The 27594-nt window shown below is 44.2% G+C and overlaps 1 protein-coding gene across 2 annotated transcripts in view; it reads left to right on the forward strand.

Moving 5' to 3' along the window:
- Nucleotides 1-27594, forward strand: part of LOC122554454 (cytosolic phospholipase A2-like) — a 138410-nt gene that overhangs the window by 12194 nt on the left and 98622 nt on the right. Inside the window, exon 1 of one of the 2 annotated variants that reach the window (XM_043699513.2) lies at nt 26196-26328. The exons of the other annotated variant lie outside the window; for it this stretch is intronic. Coding sequence (XP_043555448.2) covers nt 26269-26328 — 60 coding nt within the window. The 5' untranslated portion in view covers nt 26196-26268. Of the gene's footprint in view, nt 1-26195; nt 26329-27594 lie in introns of those variants that run through there. 2 annotated transcript variants of the gene reach the window in all.

A 27594-nucleotide genomic window follows, 5' to 3' on the forward strand; every position in this document is an offset into this window, starting at 1 on the left:
AAAACAATTAATGCCTGCTCAAAGAGGTGTAACACGGAAAATTAAAGTACCAATTTTGCCCTGATTTTGCCCTGACCTGCAATGATGGTTTTGGGAACAGTATTGTGAGCAAAGTAGGAGATTGTTGAATCTGAGCAGTTTTCCAAACTAACCACTGTATTTGAGTGATTGTGCTGGAGACATGGTCTGACTGGCAGCAGCTAACCACCTGCAGGAGGAGGAGATGGTGTTGGTAGAGTGGTATTATCACTGGACTGGTAATCTTGAAGCCCATTCTAATGCTCTAGGGATAGGTTCAGATGGAGAGTATCCCAATGGCAGTCAGGCCCACAACTGAGGGTGAAGCCCAACCATTGCCTCAAGGCAACCTCTTGGCAGGTCAAGAAAGATTCCTTTAAAATTGCCAAATCTTCTCCCAGCCAAGAGCTGTGGGTGCCAGAGGGTCACAGCTGCTGCCGCCGATTCTCCTCCCCTTAAAATAGTGGCCTGGCAATGTGGGCGACACATATTTTTCAATGTTGTAATTTCTAAGAAGATGCCTTGCCTTGAGGTGCTCTGATAGTCTCCTGCTTACATTACTGCAAACCATTTGAGCTTGCTGGTTCCCTGGCCTATCTGCTGTCCTTAATTGGTGAGGTTACCAGGTCGTCTTTTTAATTGGCTGAATTCGTAATCTGACCGGAAACGAACTGGATGTAACAGAATCAATGACTTCAGCAAAATTCAAGGGGGGAGAACTCCCCAAAGATAGACCATAACTATTTCTATTTTATTTAAGTACCTTGAATTCAGAAACATGTTGCCATTTGCAAATTACATGAAAGTAGAATGGGTTCTTGTTTTGAAGTAGACAACTTTGAAATTACAGGAGGAGTTTTTGAAGAAACATCCAAGAGTTGGAAGGGTAACAATAACAGCCTTGTATGGGTCATGAACACCAACACAAATCAGTTGAGCTAAATAAATTTCTGTGCTGCAAATTCTGTGAAGAAATTTACTGCTAAAAAACATGAAGTAGTGCAAACATTGCAAAACAAAAAGAGCTGCATATTCCTTGAATGCGGAAGCTAAGTGGAGGAGATTTTAGAATCCTTGAATTTAATGCTCAACATGAATGCTTCAAAGAAGCAATCAATAAAGCCAATGGAATGTAAATTAAAAGCATTTCTCACCAAACTGGAACATGCTATGCTGAAACTGTTCTAAGTTACTACATCCAATTCTAATCACAAAGACACAAGGTAACACAGCAAACTGAGCTGAGAGTTCTGCAATACTTAATAGTGAATAGGCCAGCTTGCTGTCTTCCCGTGGCTTGACTACTGAGTCTCATTTTCAGCTGATTACTTAATATTTTTGGGAGCAAAGGAAGCTTTGTGAAAGTGTGCATTTCCTTTTGTGAGGATTAGAATGAGGGGACCCAGTTTTAAAAATAAGATATCGCTCTTATAAAATGGAGATGGAATTTTTTTTTGCTCTCTGTTGGTCGTTAGTCTGTGAAATTCTTTGCTTCAGAAAGGAGTGGAGGGTGGATCATTGAATTTATTCGAGGCTTACTGAGTTAGATAGAACAAGGGAGCTGCGGTCGATGGGGAAAAGACAGGAGAGTGAGTTGAGACCACAATCAGATCAGCTTGGATCTTATTGAATGATGGAGAAAGCCCCAAAGGCTAAAATGACCTAATCCTCTACATCGAGGGCAGCACAGTGGCTCAGTGGTTAGCAATGTTGCCTCGCAGCACCAGGGACCCGAGTTCGATTCCAGCCTTGGGCGACTGTCTGCGTTGAGTTTGCACATTCTCCCTGTGTCTGTGCGGGTTTCCTCCCACAGTCCAAAGATGTGCGGGTTAGGTGAATTGGTCATGCTAAATTGCCCATAGTGATAGGTGCATTAGTATGGAGTAGGTGAATGGGTCTGGATGGGTTACTCTTCGGAGGGTCAGTTTGGGCTGAAGGGCCTGTTTTCGCACTGTAGGTAATCTAATCTAATCTCTATGCATCATCTTGTCTGCAGACATGTAGCTTGGTCTTTGCTTTCAGTTCTCAGTGGCTCAGTATTGTTCACCAAACAGATTTTTACATTTTAATTTTCTCCATTCTCTGTCAATATAATCTTTTTCTTTTGTCAATTCTGCTGTACTGTCAAAGTTAGTTTTCCTCTAGGAGTTTTATTTACGCTAAAGCGTAATTTTATTTCACTTTCCATGTCATGATCTCTTTTCTCTAATTTGATGATTTTCATAACTCTGCCTCGGGCATTCCAATGCTTTTTATGTCTGAGAAGCTATGCAAGTGCCAGTGCTGAACAGTTACTTCCAGGGAAAGGAATCTAAAAAAGATTTGCATTTATATTGGAGGGGGGGAGGGAGCGGGGGTCTTGTGAATTTTAAACATTCTAACATGCTTTACCATCAATGCCTCTATTTTCTGGTCCAGGTGACTATGAACGGACAATAACTAAGTCTTTAGTGTGGCCAACATTCCTTCTCCAACCAGTCCTGACTATGTTGATCACACATCTCGTTGCTGCTTATGCAAGTTTATATTGTGGAAACAGGCCTGACCTGTATAATTGAGAAAACTGTCAACCTAATTAATTGTGATTGAAAATTTAATGGGTGAACTAAAAGGGCACCAAGTAAATGAAAGGATTTATTTTATCTATGGAATTAAATTGTCTGATGTCATGTTAAATAATGATTAAAAATATAGTTTGAAGAGACACTCATGACAGTTCAAGTGATGCAGCCAATATAATTATAATGGGGCTTTTCTGTTCACTGCAACTTTGCTTTCCAGGAACTCACTTGTGAAACATTCTTACATGTTTGATGTATTTATTGATACTTTTCATTGTAATAGGTAGGTTGCTGCACCTTTTTTATTCTTTAAAATCCCCCTGCCCTTGCCCCCTGAAGTCAGTTATTTCTGATGAGATATAGTTTAATGGAGGATACAGCATGCTGTATCTGACCTAGTTTTTGTTACACACTGTGCACTTGCCAAGCATTGTTGGCTGGTGATCAAAGGTGAGAAGATTGGCTGATGTTCTTTTTCCTATTTCTACCCCAGGAGGGTGTGGAGTTTGACAGGCAGACCCCAGTTCTCTGGTTTCTGTGGTCAGCGGTAATCGAAGATCATTTGTAATTCTTGGCCATTTTTCTTTCCTGATGCTTGTCCCACTTGATTGTTGCTTAAAGACATTTCTTATCGGTTGTTACCCAAGTATGAATGAGGACTGCTTAACTTCTGAGCAGAGAACTGTTTCATAATATGGTCTTCTCCCATTTCTGATTGGCTCACTCAGGTGATGGCTATAAAATACAGGGGAACCTAGATTATCTGAATGAGATGGGTGGCCACTATTTATTTCGAATAATCGATTATTTGGTTAATCGATTAAATGCCTTTCCTCTGGGGCTCGGAGTTTTTAATGTCTGCTCCTCGTTCAGGAGACTTCAGCAGCACGCTGCATGGTAGGCCCTGCTTTTTGTCTGGCTTGTATTATATGGTAAAAACAATGACTGCAGATGCCAGAAACGAGATTCTGGATTAGTGGTGCTGGAAGAGCACAGCAGTTTAGGCAGCATCTGAGGCGCAGTAAAATCGACATTTCGGGCAAAAGCCCTTCATCAGGAATAAAGGCAGAGAGCCTGAAGTGTGGAGAGATAAGCTAGAGGAGGGTGGGGGTGGGGAGAAAGTAGCATCAAGTATAATAGGTGAGTGGGTGAGGGGATGAAGGTGATAGGCCAGAGAGGAGGGTGGAGTGGATAGGTGGAAAAGAAGATAGGCAGGTAGGACAGGTCATGGGAACAGTGCTGAGCTGGAAGTTTGGAACTAGGGTGAGGTGGGGGAAGGGGAAATGAGGAAACTGTTGAAGTCCACATTGATGCCCTCGGGTTAAAGTGTTCCGAGGTGGAAGATGAGGCGTTCTTCCTCCAGGCGTCTGGTAGTGAGGGAGCGGCGGTGAAGGAGGCCCAGGACCTCCATGTCCTCGGCAGAGTGGGAGGGGGAGTTGAAATGTTGGGCCACAGGGCGGTGTGGTTGATTGGTGCTGGTGTCCCGGAGATGTTCCCTAAAGCGCTCTGCTAGGAGGCGTCCAGTCTCCACAATGTAGAGGAGACCACATCAGGAGCAACGGACACAATAAATGATATTAGTGGATGTGCAGGTAAAACTTTGATGGATGTGGAAGGCTCCTTTAGGGCCTTGGATGGAGGTGAGGGAAGAGGTGTGGACGCAGGTTTTGTAGTTCCTGCGGTGGCAGGGGAAGGAGCCAGGATGGGAGGGTGGGTTGTGGGGGGGCATGGACCTGACCAGGTAGTCACGGAGGGAACAGTCTTTGCGGAAGGCGGAAAAGGGTGGGGAGGGAAATATATCCCTGGTGGTGGGATCTTTTTGGAGGTCGCGGAAATGTCGGCGGATGATTTGGTTTATGTGAAGGTTGGTAGGGTGGAAGGTGAGCACCAGGGGCATTCTGTCCTTGTTACGGTTGGAGGGTTGGGGTCTGAGGGCGGAGGTGCGGGATGTGGATGAGATGCGTTGGAGGGCATCTTTAACCACGTGGGAAGGGAAATTGTGGTCTCTAAAGAAGGAGGTCATCTGGTGTGTTCTGTGGTGGAACTGGTCCTCCTGGGAGCAGATACGGCGGAGGCGGAGGAATTGGGAATATGGGATGGCATTTTTGCAAGAGGTAGGGTGGGAAGAGGTGTAATCCAGGTAGCTGTGGGAGTCGGTGGGTTTGTAAAAAATGTCAGGTGTCAAGTCAGTCGTCATTAATGGAGATGGAGAGGTCCAGGAAGGGGAGGGAGGTGTCAGAGATGGTCCAGGTAAATTTAAGGTCAGGGTGGAATGTGTTGGTGAAGTTGATGAATTGCTCAACCTCCTCGCGGGAGCACGAGGTGGCACCAATGCAGTCATCAATGTAGTGGAGGAAGAGGTGGGGAGTGGTGCCGGTGTAATTACGGAAGATCAACTGTTCTACGTAGCCAACAAAGAGACAGGCATAGCTGGGGCCCATACGTGTGCCCATGGCTACCCCTTTGGTCTGGAGGAAGTGGGAGGATTCGAAGGAGAAATTGTTAAGGGTGAGGACCAGTTTGGCCAAACAAATGAGTGTGTTGGTGGAAGGGTACTGTTGGGGACATCGGGAGAGGAAAAAACGGAAGGCTTGGAGGCCCTGGTCATAGCGGATGGAGGTGTACAGGGATTGGATATCCATGGTGAAGATGAGGCGTTGGGGGCCGGGGAAACGGAAGTCTTGGAGGAGGTGGAGGGCGTGGGTGGTGTCTCGAATGTATGTGGGGAGTTCCTGGACTAGGGGGGATAGGACAGTGTCGAGGTGGGTAGAGATGAGTTCAGTGGGCAGGAGTATGCTGAGACAATGGGTCAGCCAGGGTGGTCAGGCTTGTGGATCTTGGGAAGGAGGTAGAACCGGGCAGTGCGGGGTTCCCGGACTATGAGGTTGGAAGCTGTGGGTGGGAGATCTCCTGAGGTGATGAGGTTCTGTATGGTCTGGGAGATGAGGTTTGGTGATGGGGGGTGGGGTCATGGTCGAGGGAGCGGCGTTTGGCTTCAGCGGTGTAGAGGTCAGTGCGTCAGACTACCACTGCGCCCCCTTTATCTGCTGGCTTGATGGTGAGGTTGGGATTGGAGCAGAGGGATTGGAGGGCTGCGCGTTGTGAGGGTGAGAGGTTGGAGTGGGGGAAGGGGGTAGACAGATTGAGGCGGTTAATGTCCCGGCGGCAGTTGGAAATGAAGAGGTCGAGGGAAGGTAATAGGCCAGCGTGGGGTGTCCAGGTGGATGCAGTGTGTTGGAGGTGGGCGAAGGGGTCCTCGGAAGGTGGGCTGGAGTCCTGATTGTGAAAGTAAGCTCGGAGGCGGAAGAAGTGTTCAATGTCTCGGCGTGAATTAAATTCATTGATGCATGGACGGAGGGGGATGAAAGTGAGTCCTTTGCTGAGGACTGTTCATTCGTCCTCAGTGAGGGGGAGGTCTGGAGGGATGGTGAAAACTCGGCAGGGCTGGGAGCTGAGATCTGGTGTGGGTGTGGAGCTGGGAGTGGGGGCGGAGCAAGTAACTGGAGTGGGTGTGATGGTGGGGGGAATGGGCGTGGAGTCATAAGCAGGGTGTTGGTGGGGGCGGAAGTGATGGCAGGCATGGCAGTAGGGGTGGCGGAAGTCACTGAGCGTGTGACATCAGCGATGATGTGAGGGGCTGAAGTGATGTCACGTGTGATGCATGAGGAATTGTGAGGGACCATGATGGGGGCGGAAGTGACATCATCAATCAGTGTGGGGGTGGCAGCTGCATCAGCCGCATGGCTAAAGACATCCAAGCAGTTCCAGAGGCTGGGGGGATCTTCTGGAATGTTTGAGGAGCGCTGGTTATGGAGGTGGGTAGATAAAAGTTTGTTGTACTTAGTTTTTGATGTTTGAGATGGAGTTTAAATACTGTTTGTTGAGAGTATGAATTCTCCTGAGGATGTAGTATAGAGTGGGTCCTTGTAATTCTGAGAGAGTGTAGCCCTCAGCTGAGGCAGGGCTGACTGTAGAGAGGTTAGGTGCTGGCGCATGCTGCAAGCGTGGTTATATGGTACCCTTTGCAAGTGTCCAGGCATCAAAAGCCCCCTTTGAAGTATCAGGATATTTATACTGGTATCAGTTTGCTTGTTCTCAACATGTACAGCTGGTTGTTGTATGTATGCCTTTCCTTTAAGGTATTTCACCTTAAGGACTCCGTGTTGTGTGTATACAATGTTGTGATTCTGGCAGTTAATCAGCTTTGTATCTGCAAACTACAGATCTACAAATCAGTTCGTCTGCTGTAATGTCTGCTTCGTGACTTATAAGGTGTTTTACTGTTTCAAATAAAGTTACCCACTGAATTAATCAACTCCTGATGCATGATTCATTGTTCAATCATTATCATTAACATAATTATCCTTCACATATAGTCTCTGCTGACCTCAATCTGGTTAGATATGCTAGCCAGAGCAAAACGTATTAAACGATGACTTTTGAGTCACTATGGATTGCTTGTCACATCAGCCATTTTGGAGCTAATCTATACAGACTGCAGAGTTTTGAGTATGAGCTTTTGAGCCAGATAGTAACATGGGTAACATTGTTGGTAACATGGGAGAAACAGTACAAATGCTCATATTGCAGCACGTGAAACTGAAGGAAAATCCCAGTGCAGTTTCTGAATGCAATTTGATCATCTCTGCATGGGAGTGTGCACGTAAAGGTTGGTTATAGGAGGATGAGATCAGCTGGTGTATATTCTCTGTCATTGGACAGTCACCCTAGTGTTAGAATTTATTAAGGTGAGTTTCTGAATGCAGTGGTCACAAGTTGCAATCTGCATGCCTGTTTTCCTTTAATCAGGCAATTCTCAAGCTTTGTGCTACCTGCTCATTTAAACAATTGCAACATTGGTGCAAGCAAGCCCACAATGGGTGGTTGGCTGTGTGTAAAGTTGGGGCTGAGCAGTGAGGGCCGACAGCAAATGGTTCACCTGGCTTGCTGCTCTTAAAAGCAGCCTGCTCCTCTGAAAGGAAGCTGCACTGATCGGTTAGGAGTCACTTGGACCCAATCAGAGAGAGCCAAATTGTCCTTTGAGATAGGTACAGATCTTCTGATAATCAGGCTTTGAACTCCTTTTTTAATGTGAAATGGGTGAAACCTTTTCCTGTCCATGGTTACTCTGCCCGTTTTACAAATCCCACCTTCGAATGGCACTCACGCTCATAATTTCCTTCATAGATCAGCTTGGAGAAATGTACTAAAATTAACCTTTCAGAGGCTTAGTTATGGGTAGGTTTTCAAATGAGTGATTAACTATAGCAATGACCACAGTACAAGATTGGATTTAAAAATATATATTAAAAACATTCACATTTTTACATATATGTACTCACATCATGTAAGATTAAAGGATTTAGGAGCAAAGACATGCTGCCATCTGATGGATGTTTCTCACAGGCAGAATTGAGTGGCATCTAGACACTTTATATACAGATGTAATATCACCAGTCACCGCCAACAACTATTTCATTGGCTGCCACTCCAATCAGTTCTTTCCATTCAGTAGTCAAGGTTTGATTCCTATCTTAAAGTGAGTGCTGAATCACATCATGGTGATGTCAGGTCAGCCCAGTTGCTTTGGTTACTCAATGGTCCGTGGTCATTTTCCACAGATTCCCCCCATGCATAATCAGTGTTTTCAATCTGGCCAAATGCTGTTTTGGCCAGGAACACTGCAACCCAGTCTTTCTGGGTCTACTTGTTTTCTAAAATAGTGAGGAGATATAAGAAGGTAGGAGCAGGAGCTGATACATATATGGAAATAGAGAGCCATGAAGACCATTCATTCAAAAGGAAACTGGTAGAGAAAATCTTTCAAAGTTTGTGAGAAGATTTGTAGCTCGGGTGCTCGTTGTTGTGGTTCTGTTCGCCGAGCTGGGAATTTGTGTTGCAGACGTTTCGTCCCCTGTCTAGGTGACATCCTCAGTGCTTGGGAGCCTCCTGTGAAGCGCTTCTGTGATCTTTCCTCCGGCATTTGTAGTGGTTTGAATCTGCCGCTTCCGGTTGTCGATAAGCACATCGACCTGGACCCAATATACCGACCACTGCAACAGACAGCTGGAATTACAACCGGAAGCGGCAGATTCAAACCACTATAAATGCCAGAGGAAAGATCACAGAAGCGCTTCACAGGAGGCTCTCAAGCACTGAGGATGTCACCTAGACAGGGGACGAAACGTCTGCAACACAAATTCCCAGCTCGGCGAACAGAACCACAACAACAGAGAAAGTCTTCGCTGGGTTTGAGATGACATTTCCTGAAGTTCTGAACCTGAAACATTAACCTTGATTTCTCTCCTTGGATGCTGCCAGACCTGTTGAGTTTCTCCAGTAATTTGGTTTTGCTTTAGTTTCTGATTTCCAGCATCCATAGTTCTTATGATTTTTTGAGTTGACATTTCTTGCTCTGGCGCTGGTTAATGTAGTACTATGGTTTGTTACCTTCCTATGTTATCTGAAATGAAATGACTTCAGTAGAAGATAACATTTGGTCATGTTTTCCACTCCATGTTACTATCATTTTAACACAATGTTCGTGGAGCTAAGAGACATACTTCACCTGATGGATGTTGTAAAATCTGACATGTTATGAAGTTCCTGTTTTTGTTAATGCCACACTGAATTGAACCACTTGCCACACATCCTGTTCCCAGAGTGAAGTCCATTTTGTTAGAAATGTAGAATAATCTTGGAAATGGAAGTCAGGCATATGAATGACTGACAATTTTTCACATGGACAGCCTTGCCATTTCCTTCGTTTGCTGCATTTTCTTCCCTTGAATTTGGTTGAACAACTCAGAAACTATCTAGAAAATCACTCTTAAGGCAATGATTTAAAAAGAAAACTTAGACTCTGCATCACCTCCCATTCAATCCATTTTTCTCACTACCCCTGCTAATTGGGATCTGGCTGCACTGTTGCTGGCAGCTTTCTGCATTCTATCCAAGTGACCATTCTGAACAGACGAGCCCAGATAGCTTGGCTTCTCCAGCCGTTATCATGGCTGTTTATTGACAGAGCTATGATAAGCAGTAATTTTTTGACTGAAACATAGAAAATAGGAGCTAGGAAAATAGTAGGCTATTCAGCCCTTCGAGCCTATACCAGTATTTCATATGATCATGGCTTCTGCCCTTGCCCTTTGATTCCTTTTGCCATGAAAAAATTATATCTAATTCATTTTTGGAAAACATTCAATGTTTTGGCTTCAACCACTTTCTGTGGCAGAGAATTCCACAGGCTCACCACTCACTGAAATTCCTCCTCAATTCAGTCCTAAATGACCTACTGTGTATTCTCAGACTGCAACCCCTGATTCTGGATTTCCCGGTCTTTGGGAACATCATTCCTGCCTTTACCCTGCCTATTTTTAAGGCTTTGCAAATGATCACAACCATTTCTTCATTTGGCATCATTGTGCCTCCTTTTTTGTAAGTGTTTTCATATTTGGTGGTTTGGGTGGGGAATCCGATCTGCCTTATTTTGAGAGACCGTGTTTAAAAATGACAGATGGTTGGGGATGGGGAACGCTACAATCTCATCACTTCTGGAGCGGCCTGTATCATGCCCCATGCCACCAAGAGTATTCTCAGTGGGCACTCAGCCTGGGTCAGAAGCCTTTGAACTGCTGATGCCATGATAACTGATCCTTTCCAGCTGATTTGTGAATTCAGACCAAGGGTGTATCAACTATCACTCACCAGAGAACTTGCAGTCAGCCACGCCAGTGATTTGTTTATTTCTGATGAGGTTCTTCTAAGAAGAAGTTTGCTTTTACCGAGGTCTATTTCTGGAAATTTCTGGAAATGCTGTGGTGAGCTCCTTAAATTGACAGGAAGTGTTGCTCTTCTCACGGACAGGGAGGGTGTGTTGTGCCCTGTCCCACACAGAAGCTGTAACAGGTGTGGGACCTGTATTTCAGCAAACAGCGAGATGGAGCGGAGGCTGCAGTGGGAGCTAGCTCAATACCAGATTCTCCACCAAAATGGCACTGGACTCCTTTGTGTTTTTTGGTAGTGACAGTCTGGCAGGCCTGCCAATGCACCCAGCCTCTCAGTGTGCATCTTTATCTTACAGCATAGTGCTGTAGACAGTCCCAATGAGATTTTAATCTGAGTCCCCAGTAACAGAACTCATCTATGACTTCGCCCTACAGTGAATTAGCACTGAAACTACCATTTCCCTGATTTCAATGTAGCCCACTTATACCCAGTGATTCACCAGGGGCAGGTCTCAACTCTCCACTTCTTTCTGAGATCCATGTAGTACCAATGTCCGCACTGATATCTGTGAGGGTTGGATCAAGTGATACTGCCTCTTCTTTCAGTTCTGTGCTTTTGATGTTCTGCCTCGGGCTGCTGTGTTTGGGCATGCAGCCGTTATTGGCTGTCAGACAGCAAGTACTCTGAATGGGACATTGGTGTGTGCGGGGATTTTGATTGGATGGAATGCAAGAAGCCCATGGATCATTCTGTCTATAACTTGCTCATCAGGACAGGCAGTAGTGTGAGGCTATGTATAATGTAGACTTGTGTAGGAAAATGTCAGTAATTATATCGCTATCTGCCTAATATAGTTAGTGAGAGAGGTGTGTGGTTAGTGAGAGTGAGTGAGGTAGATGATCTGGAAGTCAGTGAATGTCAGGGACTTCTAAAGATAAGAAAGCGGAACAGACTGCCTTTAGGAGCAGAGAGGCTGCACCACATACTGTTAACGTACATGGTCAGGTTCCTTATTGAGTTTAAGTAACCAGTTGCTCAGGCCCCACTTGATCCAATGCTTTAACTATTTGACAATGCAGCAAACAGTCATTCCAACAGGCCTGAGCAAGTCACCAGCTGCAACTTCCACACACAATTTATAATTTGTAGCTTAATTTGTACAAACTTATAGCTTAATTTATAGCCCCTTCTGTTTTCATAAGGCTGCAGGTTTTACAAGAGCTAGAAACTATTCTAACCACCGATCCTTGAGCACACAGCACCTTGCTTAGATTTTACTTAAGTGTCGATTTGAGTGTTTTTCCTCAGCAGCTTTCAGCATCTTTCTCTCTCTTTCTCTTTCTTTCTCTCTCTCTCTCTCTCATTCCCTCATTCACTCTCTGTGGATGGAGCAAGTTGGGAGGTTGCAAGAGCAAGCAAGCAAGATCACATGACTGTTGCATTATTTCCTGTGAAGTATACTGTTTTATTAACATAGTCAGACTTAACCCCTTATACTACAAGAACCACAGGGAACTGGAACCAAACCAAGAGATTTGTCCATTTCCCATCTCCCATCAATCATCTTTGAAGATCTCATAAATGTAGCTGCCCTTCAAATAAAAATTATTCTTCCATTTTGAAGTGCTGAAGGATTTGGACTGCTGTTTTCAGATGCCAGGGGCATGGCAAGCCCACATTAAAAAGTTCAGAATGAAATGTTGTAGATATTTGGTGTATTATTCATTGGCCAGTGTACAGGAGCACAGCATAATGCATAAGTTGTCCTTCCCAAGTGTGATTTGATAGAGGAGCTAACCATATTTATACTACTTCCTGAAGTAATCAGGGGCATAAAAGCTTCCTTACATATTATTTTCAAAATGGTTTGCCTCTCTTGTTCTCTTCCTGGGTCTGTCAGTATCTATTACAATTCATTAGCATGCAACCAAACAAGATATCTTAATTACTACCTCAATTACTACCTGCCCCAACCCTATGGTGTCCTTGATGCCTGATTCTAGCCCCTTCTTAGCACTTGCCATTCCTGGGACAATTCACCACTGATAAACTGGCACCCACACCACCTTTGAGAAGTTGCTGTGTATCTGGACTAGCATTGGCAATCCAGCATTGCCTCTCACTAGTAAAGTAATAGCACAGCAGCCACAAAGCCACACAACCAAGCTACATAGCTGACATGGTGACATTCCCTCATACATACAGCCGCATTATCTCATGCTAAATGATGTTGTCATTTAACTACCAGTCTAATAGTTTACATCGTGCCAAATACCTTCCTAAATCACAGCGAACCTCACCTCATGCCCACTGCTGACCTGCAACTTAATGTTCAGTTTAGACCATCATATACAGGCAAGCAATGACAATGAATGCAAACAAAATGAATAGAGGCTGCAATTTGCCCCCACAATGCCAACCAATTCTGATATGATGATCAATGACTATTTTACAGTCTGTGATGCTCTGCTGCATGCAGCTCCCATCTACTGGAACCGGGTGTCAATCATGTCCTGTTGGCTTGTAGCACAGGACACACTGTCACTGGTTCCTCCGCATCCAGCCCATCATCTTGCTGCCCACTCCAACTGTGTAGAGCACAGCTCACCAGAATGATGCAGCACACTCTATCGGGGTATCGGGGTTATACTGCAGGGCCCCTTCAGGCTGGTCCAAGCAGTGGAAGTATGTTTTTAGTCTGCACTCCACAACAGTCAGGTGCACTGGTGTCATGGGCTATGGACACAGTGGTAAGCCTTGTCCCCCAGTAACCAGCTTCAGAAAGCAGCTGTAGTTGAAATTACCAGCTATCTTTCCAAATCTTCCAGCCCTGGGCTGCAACACTGTTCTTGTCAATGGGAAACAAAATGAACCAGTGTAACCTCAGATGCCACAGGTTGCTGTGCTGATGCATTTGTAGATACATGACTGGGAGATCCTACACCGGTCTCATGGCACTCCCCGAAAGGAGCTAGTTACATAGACATTCAGAATGTCTGTCACCTTCTCAGCCCCCAGGGAGTGGGTGGCCTTCCACTCCTGTCACCTTCTGGTCCCGTTCTAGTATCCTGTACAGTTCCAGCTCAGTGTCCCAGGAAATGCTAAGCCTGTCTTGCCATTACACCTCACTCCATCCCCAACAATAGAGTCCAGAGTGAAAATCTCTGGTCTCCCTGTAAATCCCCCATGGATCCTGCAGCTGGGACCTCTCCCTGAGCTGGGAGCTCCTGGGCTTGTTGCTGTCCCTGGGCTCACCTTCACCATTGTTACTCATGCATCTGCCTTCACCTCAGGAAGGCAACCATGGCAATCAACATCTCACCAGCAGCCGGACGCACGACTCTTGCTGGCAATGACGGTAAGGTACATGAAACAGATCCTATACTCTAAGAGCAGTCAGTGATGGCATGCCCTGCAGGTGAGGGCTGCACAAACCTTCCACACAGTGAGACGGGCAGCACTGAATAACTAGGGCCATGTCCCTATAATTCGCTGAGCATCACCCTCAACATTTGCACCAACTTGGTGAAGGTGCTGCACTGGCTGAGTGACTATTGCAAGAGATCACAAAGGGAGTACCTGCTATACTGCAACCTGCTTTCTATTCCGAACCCTCATTAATCATAAAATTGTCATTGTCTTGAGTGGAGTGCATTCTGATACTTACTTTACAGCTCATGAAATGATGGTCTGCCTCCCATACAATGCTGTAAGCTTCACAAGTGATGTGTCACTTTTGGTCAGCATTTGCTTCTTTTTAATAATTTCTGTGAACTTCTGTGCCATCGAGAAGCCAATGTTCAATTTGCAAAGACAAAGGCCTGGCGCAAATCACCTTTGAACAGTATTGGAACATTTACACAGCCCCATCACCAACTGGATGGAGGACTAGCCCCACCCACTTTCCAACATGGTGGCTTATTTTGCGCAGTGTGTTTGCTGCACAGACTGCTGGTACCCACTGTATGTGTTAGATTGACATCTCTGTGCCATACAGCTCTGGGTCTCCTCCACTCCAAATCCACCCTCAGACAGATCCAACATGATGAGCAATCTGTGTGTCTGTGCAAAACAGCTCATCAGCTTGGCAGTACTGAGAGCTGCTTGTACAGGTGCCAACACATGAACAAGCATGGCAAGGAAGGGATACTGCCAGTCTGCAGGTAGATGCTAAGTGAGTAAATGCTTATAGAACAAGTGCAGAGTTATGAGGGGCAGCCTGGTCCTGTCTGTGAGCTGGGTGCCAGCCCCTCTGTATAAGGTGTGTCAGCAGCAACATTTCTGTGGTATTGTGGGTGTACCCTACAATGCAAGGCTGAGCAGCCTGAAAAGCATACAAGGTGGAGTGAGATGGTCTTGACATCAAGATGAGCCCCACTGCACTTGTCACCTGATTCTGCCTCACATCTTGCCTTAGCCCACGTTGCTCAGAGCCCTGTAAGATTCTGCCTGTTGATTCCTTTCTGTTACTCTTTGTCTGTTCTGGTGCTGCAGCTTTTCCTCCTTGGTTCACTCTGTTCATTTTCTTCCATTGATCTCTTTTCACTCCCCATCCTATTCAGTGGATAAGCTTCATGAGCTGCAAAGATTTATTCTGCTTCCTGTTGCAATGAGACAAGGGTAGAGAGGAGTTTGTGCAATCAAATCAGTCAGTTAACAATTTGCACCCACACCTGGATAGTGAAAAGTTAGCAGAATTTCTATTAGTTGAACAATTTATTAATTCCAGTTGTTGGTGGAGTTATTGCCTACATCCAGAGTTTTCTTTTGCTTGTGTTTCTAGATTTCTGAGCTCATGTTCACTGCAACTCTGTTGATAGTGTTCAAACCCATGTTATATCATGCCCTGATGTGTGTAGAGGGAAAGCTTTCAAATCCATTGGGTCATGGTTGATTTAGATCCAGGTTCCAGGGGTGATGAAACTAGTCTTATCTATTTTCACACCCATTCTTTTATTAATTAAAAGAAAAGCTTTAAATGGAATAAGCCCTTCCCTTTCAACCAAGATCAGCTGCAAGCACAGACACCATAGCTGCTAAATATAGGGTTGTCACATTTGGTGCTTCTGTAAAATACACTTGTTTCTTAACATGGACTGAGCCACATGATTAAAACGGGAAATTATGTGAATCTACAGATGTACTCAATTACACTGGTACAATTGGGCATTACTTATGTGGATGCTGCAATTTGCATTGAAACAAACCATAGTGGCATTTTGTAGAATATTTTCCTTTCCAATTTTCTCTCAGCAGCTGTGTCCACGTCCGTTCTTCTTGTGTGTTCCTGGAAGGCTAATGTTGTCAGGCAATGAAGAGGAGATAAACCAAGTCTGATACCATTCTCAGCTGGTGTTCACATACATGGGCTTCTCAGCAGCAGTCAGAAGATGGTGACTAGAAAAGAAATTAAAGCAAATACTGCAGCTGCTGGGAATCTGAAACAAACGCAGAGAATGCTGGAGAAACCCAGCAGGTCTGGCAGCATCTGCAGAGAGAGAAATAGAGTTCATGGTTCGTGTTTGGTATGACTCTCCTTCAGCATAGTAGAAGACTATTCAGTTCCTTGTGTCTGTACTGGCATTTAAGAAACACTATTCAATAACAGCCACGTCCCTTCTTCTCCTCCATAACCCTGAACACTTCACTGGTCTAATTTTATATTCAACTCCATTTCAAAAGTTACCAGAGAATCTCCATCCATGCTTCCCTTTCCTGGAAGAAAAAAAAACTTTCAATAAAACCAATTTAATTACCTCATATCTTCTATAAATATGGTGTCCCTCTGTAAGATGCATTTTTTTGGTGTAGATCAATCTACGCATTCACAAATGTGAAACCTCAAGAGTAATTGGGAAGTGCCACGGACCCTGTGATGTTTAGTCCCACCATTGCTATTTTAGGAGACAGCAGTTCTTGAGCCTGTTAAATGCAGCCGCAGACCAGTTTTATTCATGACGCAGAGGAAGAGGCCTTGGAAAGATAACTTTAAAATTAGTTTAAGTGGCAGACCATGCGGAACAGGCTACTGCTATCCTAGCTTCCTTCCCCTTTCTACGATTTCACAAGCAGCCCAGAACCTGTCCTTCTACAGACTGCTGGCCTGCTATTGCTCTGGCTTGAATACTAAAAGCTGTAAGTTTGTGGAAGCTGTGCACATGTTCTTTTTAGACAATGCCTGTGCTGACATCAACCACTGTCAGGCTAAAGAAGCCACTTGGATGTCCCACACATCCACAGCCCTCTTGCCCTGTGGACAATAGCATAGAAGATCCTGAAGTGCCGTCTGCTGGCAGACTGAATTTCAGCTAGAAAGTAGCAATACATCTTTAAACAGGCAGGTTTTTATACAGGCTGCACTGCTCTCAGTAGGTCCTCATATATTGAGGCCAGTTTGCAGAAAGACCTGCAGAGAGGAACTACTTACATTGACTTACGAGTCCTGAAACGGTGTTTCATGTATGGCATAATGCGAAAACTCTCCAAAGTTACTTATTGTGTGAAAACCTGACAACTAAGCAACTCCATTATCAGCAACCAACATTTCTACATGCAACATGGAGATAAAGTCAGCTGCCCATATATAAACAGCAACAGGCTCTCACAGTAATCAATCTTAACACCAGCCTGTATTATTTTGTACCAGGGAGCTCCCACACAGAGTGTTCGGCATCATTGCATATGCCAATGAGTTGGCCTTGACATGCCAAGCTAACGACATTCCTGATGAAAAGCTCGAAACGTCGACTCTCATGATCTTCAGATGCTGCCTGACCAGCTGTGCTTTTCCAGCACTACACTTTTTGACTCATACAACCAACGCACTCGGTACTGCTTCCCTTGGGCAGGATTACCAATAGCACAATGCTGCCTAAAATGTCCCAGCAAAAGTGATTGACAGCAACCTCCATGAAGCCATGAGGCTTATTTCTTGGATTTTGAGATTGATGTAATTCATGGTAACCATCTGTGCTGGAGCATGCTAAAACCCCAGACCATAGGGTCCCTTTAGTGTGGAAGCAGGCCTTTGAGCCTACACCTACCATCTGAAGAGCTAGACCCACCCCATCCCTATATCCCTGCATTTCCCATTGCCAATCCACCTAACCTCTACACCTTTGGACTGTGGGAAGAAACCAGAGCACGCAGAGGAAAGTCGTGCAGACAGTGGGAGAATGTGCAAACTCAGCACAGTCACCTGAGGGTGGGATTGAACCTAGGTCTCTGGTGCTGTGAGGCAGCAGCGCTAACCACTGAGCCAATGTGCTGTGATCATCACAGGAAGGACACCACTGGCTCATCCCAGCGAAGCACTCACATTGACATTGAATCTCAAAAAAAACCAAGCACTAATCCTGAAATACTGGAAAACACTCCATATCCAACAAACTAATGACAGTGCCACCTTGCGATGATACAACTCCTGGTTGACTGCAATCATCAACTGTAACTGGGAGGTGACACCAGTGAAGAATCAGAGAATCCCGACAGTGTGGAAACAGGCCCTTTGGCCCAACAAATCCACACCAACCCTCTGAAGGGTAACCCACCCAGGCCCATTCCCCAACCCTATCATCCTATATTTACCCCTGGTGACGTTCCAGGTTTCGACATTCCATAGAAAATCTCAACAACCCTCAGGTTGTTGATAATGGGCCGGGGAAGATGTGGCTGATTACTCCACATGAGAAACAGCATAAACTGTGACAGTGACTGTCCAAGTCAACCCAAACCCACGACTGAAATCCTGCTTTGAAAGATCCGTTCTCAACCATTCTCCTTGTGTCAGCCAAAACCGTAGAAGGGATTGTTAACCTTGACATTGAGCTATAACTGTTTCTCTCGCCCTAAAACAAACCTGGGGCTGTATTGTTTTTTCACGTTGCAGGTGAGTTGGGTTTTTTCTTGTTACAGAAACCTGATCAAACTGGTGGGGCTAGGAATGGAGAGCGATTCCCACGACTAAATGCAGCAGCACTGAGGCCTCTGGTTGTTTGAGAGGAGAGTCGAGATGGCGTAGGGGGGCCAGAGGAGTTGCGCCGATGGGAGTAAGGGGGTTGGGGAGCTGCTTCTCCAGCAGGAGACAACCACTTTAGACAGCAGGGCTACCTTTATGTTCAGTATCGGCTCTGTCTTCTGAAGGGTACAGAATGATACAGTCTGGTGTGAGAAGCAGACTGAGTTCCCTCTGACCCTGTGATGTCCCGTCAGTCATCATTCTGATGTGTTGCCTGGCACCAGCAGAGTGGACATGAGATGATGCAGAGGTCCAGAGCAGCCAAGGGCACAGAGATTGACAGTCTTCTTCAGTACTGGTTCTCAGTCTGGATCTCCTGTCGCTACTGTGCTTAGGGTTCTGTCTCTTCCTCCTACTTCTCTTCATGGTCATTGCCATTTTTCTCAGGCCTTCTGGTCCTCATTCTCCAGTTGCCTCAATTTCTGAGAGAGGAGCACCCATTTTTGGCTGTGCCCTCAATGGTGTTTGAGAGGATTTCAAAAACCTATGACCATTAATGCTAATGTCCACATTGCCAGCCAATAAGGTTTAAGGTTGAGAGTATGGTGCTGGAAAAGCACAGCAGGTCAGGTAGTATCCGAGGAGCAGGAGAATCAACGTTTTGGGCAAAAGCCCTTCATCAGGAATGAGGCTGTGAGCTGAGGAGGTGGTGAGATAAATGGGAGGTGGGTGGGGCTGGGGGGAAGATAGCTGAGAGTGTGATAGGTGGATTGAGGTGGGGGTAATAGTGATAGGTCAGAGAGGAGGGTGGACCGGACAGGTGGGAAGGAAGATGGACAGGTCATGAGGGCTAAGTTGGAAGTTTGGAACTTTGTGTGGAGCTGCAGGAGATGGTGAATATACTAAACGAGTACTTTGTATTTGTGTTTACTGTGGGGAAGGACATGGGAGACATAAAATGTGGGGAAATAGATGGTCACATCTTGAAAAATGTCCATATTAAAGAGGAGGAAGTGCTGCATATCGTGAAACCCATAAAGGTGGATAAATCCCCAGGACCTGATCAGGTGTACCTAGAACTCTGTCGGAAGCTAGGGAAGTGATTGCTGGGCATCTTGCTGAGATATATGTATCATCAATAGTCACAGGTGATGTGCCTGAAGACTGGAGGTTGGCAAACGTGGTGCCACTGTTTAAGAAGGGTGGTAAAGACAAGCCAGGGAACCATAGACCAGTGAGTCTGATGTCGGTGGTGGGCTAGATGTTGGAGGGAATCCTGGGGGACTGAATGTATACATTTTGGAAAGGCAAGGACTGATTATGGATAGTCAACATGGTTTTATGCATGGGAAATCATGTCTCATGAACTTGATTAAGTTTTTGGAAAAGTAACAAAGAGGACTGATGAGGGCAGAGCGGTGGACATAATCTATATGGCCTGTCCTCGGATGCTGCATGAATTGCTGTGCTCTTCCAGCACCACTGATCCAGAATCTGGTTTCCAGCATCTGCAGTCATTGTTTTTACCTCATAATCTATATGGACTTCAGTAAGGCGTTCGACAAGGTTCCCCATGGGAGACTGGTTAGCAAATTAGATCTCATTCAATACAGGGAGAATTGACCAATTGGATACAGAACTGGCTCGAAGGTAGAAGACAGAGGGTGGTGGTGGAGGGTTGTTTATCAGACTGGAGGCCCGAGACCAGTGGAGTTCCATAAGGATTGGTGCTGGGTATACTATTTTCTGTCATTTATGTAAATGATTTAGATATGAACATGGGATGTATAGTTAGTAAGTTTGCAGATGACACCAAAATTGGAGGTGTTGTGGACAGCAAAGAAGGTTACCTCAGATTACAATGGGATCTTGATCAGATGGGCCAATAGGCTGAGGAGTGGCAAATGGAGTTTAATTTGGATAAATGCAAGGTGCTGCAATTTGGGAAAGCAAATCTTAGCAGGACTTATACACTTAATGGTAAGGTCCTAGGGAGTGTTGCTGAACAAAGAGACTTTGGAGTGCAGGTTCATAGCTCCTTGAAAGTAGAGTCACAGTGAAGAAGGCAATTGGTATGCTTTCCTTTATTGGTCAAAGCATTGAGTACAGGAGTCGGGAAGTCATGTTGCGGCTGTACAGGACATTGGTTATGCCACTGTTGGAATATTGCGTGCAATTGTGGTCTCCTTCCTAACGGAAGCATATGGTGAAACTTGAAAAGGTTCAGAAAAGATTTATAAGGATGTTGCCAGGGTTGGAAGATTTGAGCGATAGAGAGAGGCTGAATAGGCTAGGGCTGTTTTCCCTGGAGCGTCTAAGGCTGAGCGGTGACCTTATAGGGGTTTGTAAAATCGTGAGGGGCATGAACAGGAAAAATAGACAAAGTCTTTTCCCTGGGGTGGGGGGAGTCCAGAACTAGAGGGCATAGGTTTAGGGTGAGAGAGGAAAGATATAAAAGGGACCTAAGGGACAATGTTTTTACACAGAGGGTGGTGTAAGTATGGAATAAGCTGCCAGAGGTGGAGGCTAGTACACTTGCAATATTTAAAAGACATATGGATAGGTATATTAATAGGAAGGTTTTAAAGGGATATGGGCCAAGTGCTGACAAATGGGACTAGATTCGGTTGGGATATCTGGTCGGCATAGCCGAGTTGGACCCAAGGGTCTGTTTCTGTGCTGTACGTCTCTATGACTCTATAACTGGGATAAGGTGGGGTGGGGAGAAATGAGGAAAGTAAAATCCACATTGATGCTGAGGGGTTGGAGGATCCTAAGGCAGAAGATGAGGTGTTCTTCCTTCAGGCATTGAGCAGTTAGGAGTGGTGATGGAGGAGGCCCAGGACCTGCATGCCCTTGGCGGAATGGGAGGAAGAGTTGAAGTGTTCAGCCATCGGACGGTGGGGTTGGTTGGTTGGTGCTCCAACCCTACTGCTTCAATGTGGATTTCAACAGTTTCCTTATTTCCCCTCCCCCACCTTATCCCAATTCCAACCTTTCACCCGGTACCGCCCTCATGACCTGTCCTACCTGTCCATCTTCCTTCCCACTTATTCGCTCCACCCTCTGTTCTGACCTATCGCCATTTTCCCCACCTCCATCCACCTATCGCATTCTCAGCTACCTTCCCCCCAGCCCCACACCCCCTCCCATTTATCATTCCACCTCCTCGGCTCATAGCCTCATTCCTGCCCGAAATGACGATTTTCCTGCTCCTCAGATGCTGCCTGACCTGTTGTGTTTTTCCAGCACCAGACTCTCGACTCTAATCTCCAGTATCTGCAGTCCTCACTTTCGCCCAGTAAGGTTTATGACCTTGTAGAGTGGTAGAGTGCAGAATGTGCAAAGTTCACAATTCGGACTCCTCCCCCGACTTGCAATACATCTGGAAACCACGTTTACTAGCCTTCTAAAACCCTTCCCCTGACTCCTGCATGACATGCTCTCACCCCCATTCAGCTGGTCTGACACCAGCCAGCTGTCGATCTCTGGCCTCATCTTTAAAAATGGGGCTACATACTCGAATAATTTCTGACTGAATTTCTCAGATTTACTTGTTAAAACAATTCAAAGCTGTTCGTTAAATCTGGGGAGGGCCACATGTGAACATTGTGTGTCATCAGCAGCCCACTTATAAATGCTTAGATGCAGAGAGGAACTTGTATTCACCTGTGTTTGAGTAGTAGGAAATCATCCAAATAGGAAATCTTTGATATGGCTTAATGACTAGGTTTGAATAATCATTTTCACGTGGATTTACAAAAGATCTTTCTTGTTCAAGTGTCTTAATTAACATCTCTATAATGTGGAGGACTGGCTTCATCAACTACAGGAAACAATAAGCAGGACATTTCCTCTGGTTATGAAGCTCTTTTGTTTATTGAAATAAAACCCTGCCACATAAGCTTGTTAAGCCTGAGCTTATTGGGGTCAGTAGGCCATGCCTGCTACTTGTTTTTCAGAAATGGCAAGTCAACTGCTTTCAGGTTTAACACCCTACCATTGGGTTGGTACAGATAAGCCATGCCATTGGGATTTGACAGGATCAGGTACAAAGAAATCCTGGAGAAATACAAGAAATTTTTGAAAAATGTATCTTGGAAATATGTAGTGTCTGAAGTCAGGAAAATAAAGAGGTTGAACTGTTTGACAAAATTGGTAATAGGCAAACCACTCATCAAAAAAAAGAGTAAGGCCAACAACAGGTTAAACTTGCAAATAAATATAGTGACTTTGATGACCTAACAGTTAATGGCCTGAAAAGTTCTGCATATCTCGTTTTAAAAACTGGGCCAAAGCGACACAAGATATAATCCCTGTGTCTGAATGAATGAAGTAGATTACTTTGTACAAACTTACTTTCTATGTATTTTTTACTGCAAAGATGTTAACAATGCACATAAACCATCCACAATTATGTATTTCAAATTTACCATAGCCAAGTTTATTAAATGGTAAGTTTTTTCTCACTTTCACAGCTGTTTTGCCGAGCATTTCCAGTATTTTCTATTTTTAGTTTTTATATCCTTACCTAATCTTACTTATGGGATTAAAGGAACAGGATGATGTCATTAGGCCCTTAAACCTGACGACGATTCTGTGAGATTGTGGATGATATGGATTGCAACTCCAGTTACATGGATCAATTCCAAAACCATCACTAGCGCTGCCTAACAGTCTGTCAGTATCCATTTTGAAGAGGTACTGTTATCTAACTTAAAGTAGACAAACGGGAGGTTGGAAGAACACAGCAAGCCAGGCAGCATCAGGAAGTGGACAAATCAACATTTCAGGTATAGCCCTTTTTCAAGATTGGAGGTGGAGCAATGGGAAGTTGCAAATAAAGTTGGGAGAGGATGAGTTATGGGTTGGGGTGGAATGATTAGGTGATGATAGGTGAATGCAGGTAGATATGACCTTGTTGGGATGAATGAATCTGGTTTGTAGCTGGAGGGAAGGGTCGGTTGGTGGAATGGAAGGAGGCAGGATTGGAAAGGAAGTCAGGGATGGGTGGGAAGGTTATTTGAAGTTAGAGAACTTAATGTTGAGTCCTCCAGGCTGTAGGTTGCCTAGCCTGACCTCCCGGTCACTGCCCACTTCAATTCCCCTTCCCACTCCCTGTCCGACATGTCTATCTTTGACCTCCTCCATTGCCAAAGTGAATCAGACCAAAAACTGGAGGAACACCTTATATTCCACCTAGGCAGCTACAACCCAGCATTGAGTTCTCCAATTTCAAATAACCTTCCCAACCATCCCCCAACTCCCTTTCTAGCCCCACCTCTTGCCTTCCATCCCTCCTCTCCCTTCCATCCCTCTAACTGACCTTTCCTTCCAGCTACCACTGGATTCATCCCTCCCATTGACCAACCAGATCATACCTACCACCTGTATTCACCTATCACCACCTCATCAGTCCGCTCTTCTCTCTACCCAAAACCTGTCCACCATCGCCTCCTCCCTCTTTATTTGCAGCTCCCTCTACCCCCAACCCCAGTCCTGAAGAAGGATTATTCCCGAAATGTTGACTTCTCCACCTCCTGATGCTGCCTGGCTTACTGTGTTCTTCCAGCCTCCTGCCTGTCTACTTTGGATTCCAGCATCTGCAGTTTTCTTGTATCTGACTTAAAGTACGGTTTCTACTCAAAGGCATTTTCTATTTTATTTCAAGTTATCTTTGAACTAATTACATGCCACATTTGTGGATTAAATGTTTGCGTCTTCTGTCAGAAAATAATCAAATTTTTGCTCAACTTGCTAACTTCACTTAAGGCTTCCCGAATGTAACTCACCAACTTTCCCACACTGTCTGTCAATTCCATTTCCCCTAATTCCCCAAATAGTTTGATGGTTAGCCTTGATAAAGACCAGAACAAATGTCCACATTATTTCATGAATTAGCAACCAAGAAACCTAGGTGCCAAAAATACAAAGTAAATAGCCAGGATGCAAAATCAATGAAAAAGGCTATTACCATATATAAGGTATGAAAATATACAAAGTTTACATGGGAATAAAGGAGGTGGAAGGGTCTCAGTGGGATGAGGATGGGGGCTGCAATGGAAGAATTCTGTCTCAAGTGATCAGCACTTGGAATAGACATTTCAAATTGAGGAGAAAGCTATGCAGTTGCCAAAGAGCTCTGTGGATTGCACCGTGGAAATATCTTGTTGGATGAATCAGCTAAAATTGATCGAAATCTTTTCTAGATTGCAGTTATTTTATGGTCATGTCTGAAACCAGCAGTAAGTTTGCATGTTCTAATAAAAAGTGAAACCATTAAAGGCAGAGAGTGTTATGAAATCGTCACTGCTTTTGAAAGGCTTATTGCACAGCACATAAAGGTAGCCTACATCACAGGCAAACATATGAACCTAGTGGTACAAAACATTTTTTCCTATTCAAAATACACACCAATACATTTGTTTCTTAAACAAACATCATACTACAGCATTGAAGCACAGATGTAAATGGGTCAATAACTCTATAGGCCTTACCTTTGGTTTCAATTTGATTTCTTTTATTTTTGAATTTGGCGAATCTTTTTATAATAAGTAATAAATTTGTTCATATTGTGTTTAATGTTTGAGATCAATTGGTTATAAATGGTTCACCGCAGTATTGTTGGATGGGCAGAGTGGAGGACAAGGACTCCTCTCCTGAATGAGTTAGAGAGTCTTGGGGCTCTTCAATAAGATGTACTGGCAGCTGACTGAAGATTTGACCTAAGCACATTCTGATCACATTTAAATGTTTGTTGAGCTTTGGGAAGAGAATACTTCCTTTCAACAAAGTTCGTTTAGTACAAAAACAAGTGGCCACCCATCTTTTAGATATACCACTGTGCTGAGTGCAAGTCTAAAAACTTGTATCTCATTCTTTGAAAGTGTTTAGAAGAGACATAAAACAGCAGCCTGTTTTCACTTCTTTTAATAAAGTGATCGCATTAACAAAAATGTATTCTGTTAAAACTTAAAGTTCACTAAGAAAATATCCATCATCGGGCTTAGTAGGGAAGTTAAGGAAATGGAGAATAGTAGTCAGCCTGAGGACTGGGAATGCTTTAGAAAACTAGCACTAAAGGGCATTTCAAATGGTTGAGTATAAGGGAGAAATGCAGAATTAGAGTTAAGTTTATATTTTGGAATATAAATGCAACGATGTGACTGATTAACTATAGCGTAAGGAAATGTGATAGTGTTCACTTTGACAGTAAGAATAGCAAATTAATCTTGTGAATGCTGATGGTCAGACAGACGAGGGTGTATTGATTCAGGGAATGTAGAAAGTCAAAGTGCAGGTATAGCAAGCAGTGAGGAAAATGAATAACATGTTGGTTCTTCTTGCAAGTGGGCTGGAGTACAATGATAAGGATCTCTTGCCAAACCGGATATGAGCTTAATGAGATCACACTGAAAACTGCTTCCATTGGCTGGAGAATTTTGAAGACGAGAGCACAGTGTCAAAATAGGGACCATTCATTTATGATTGGGATGAGGAGGAATTTCCTCATTCAGATTGTTGTCAATCTCATTGAATACATTCAAGGCTGACACGGATTGGTACTTAGTCTTTTAGGGAATCACAGCATATTGGGAATAGGCAGGAAGATGGAATTGAGACAGAAGATCGGTTAGGATTGTATTGAATAGCACAGTGTGTTAAAGGGACTGAATAGTCGACTCCCTCTACTCCTAATCCTGCTCCTCCTACAGCAATAGCCAGCTACTGATTAGTGTCTGCGCATGGGCACAAGTCAGTTTTTGCCAGCCCCATGCCCAGTGATTGACAGTCTCTAAGTCAGATCTAAGTTCTTTGCGTTATCTGTTTGACAGGAGGATCTGGTTGAGCTCTCACTGTTTAATTCCTCCTCCCCCTCAATTATCCCATTAAAACTATGAAAGGAGATTGAACCAAGCCTTTCAGAAAACCTTATGTACAAATTACTGCTTGCTATTGCCTACTGGAAGGGAAACGCTACCATAATACTATTTGTATGTCATGATGAACAATTGTCCTTTGGATCTTGCAAGACTAAGACATTCAGTGCCTTTATGTAGGGTGAGATTTGCAGTTATTCTAATCCTCTAAATTCGCTGTCTTTTAAATAGTCTCCAGTGCCTTCCTAGTAAATCAATTTATATGAACTAAATGTAAGATTTGATTAAGTAATCTTCCTTTCTATGTAAGAACATTTAGAATTTTATGTGATTTTCTGTAGTTCATCCAAAATTTTCAACCTTTATTGCTCCATTTTTGAGGTCTGGAAGAGGCTAGACACACTAATGAACTGCAATAATAAGCAGATCACACTATTCTTTAAACTTAAACCTCTGGGCACTATTTTGGTGGGAGACACAAGAGAAAATGATTCCTGCTGTGAATGTGGAAAGTCACTTCTTGTTATCTGTATTTCGGTCAAAGTGGTTAATTACTGTATTTAAGGCAATTCAGGTCTTCAGAACTGTATGCCTTGCTATTCCAATGCTTTTTGGTTGCTGTGAACTGTTTCTTGGAAGCACTGCTGAATGCTAAGCACATTAGCATTCAGCAGTGAATGTTTTGAATGTAATGAGATATAGAGGTCAGGCAACTGCAATCTGTTTCTGAAGGCGGGAGGTGTAGCTTTGAATTGTCTTGAGAACTCTTTGATAAAGCTGCCTGGAATTAAAACAGTGCTCCATTCTTGTGAATTTTGCTCTGCGTCTTTGTTAAGCTATGATTCGGAGATGCCGGTGTTGGACTGGGGTGTACAAAGTTAAAAATCACACAACACCAGGTTATAGTCCAACAGGTTTAATTGGAAGCACACTAGCTTTCGGAGCGACGCTCCTTCATCAGGTGACTGGAGGGCTCGATCGTAACACAGAATTTATAGTAAAAATTTGCACTGTGATGTAACTGAAATTATACATTGAAGAATTGATTGTCTGTTAAGCCTTTCATCTGTTAGAATACAGTGATAGTTTCACTTCTTTCATGTGTAAATCACAAAACCCATTTTTTAAAATTTGCCTTCTCGTGTTAGCTGTTAACAATAGTGATAGCTAGACAATATGTTGAAGGTGTTAGCCCCCTGTGTTCTCTGTCTACGACCTGATGTTTAGATTGATTCCAATCTAAAAACTGAGATAACAGAGTTTTACATAAATTCATGCAGTTTTTGAGCTCAGAGTTCTACATGAATGTAGATACCACATACATTCATGTAGAACTCTGAGCTCAAAAACTGCATGAAATTATGTAAAACTCTGTTATCTCACTTTTTTAGATTGGAATCAATCTAAACATCAGGTCATAGACAGAGAACACAGGGAGCTAACACCT

The sequence above is a fragment of the Chiloscyllium plagiosum genome, unplaced genomic scaffold, assembly GCF_037043375.1.
Source record: "Chiloscyllium plagiosum isolate Xiang-an unplaced genomic scaffold, Cpla_swu_hap1 HiC_scaffold_9, whole genome shotgun sequence".
Taxonomy (NCBI): Eukaryota; Metazoa; Chordata; class Chondrichthyes; order Orectolobiformes; family Hemiscylliidae; genus Chiloscyllium; species Chiloscyllium plagiosum.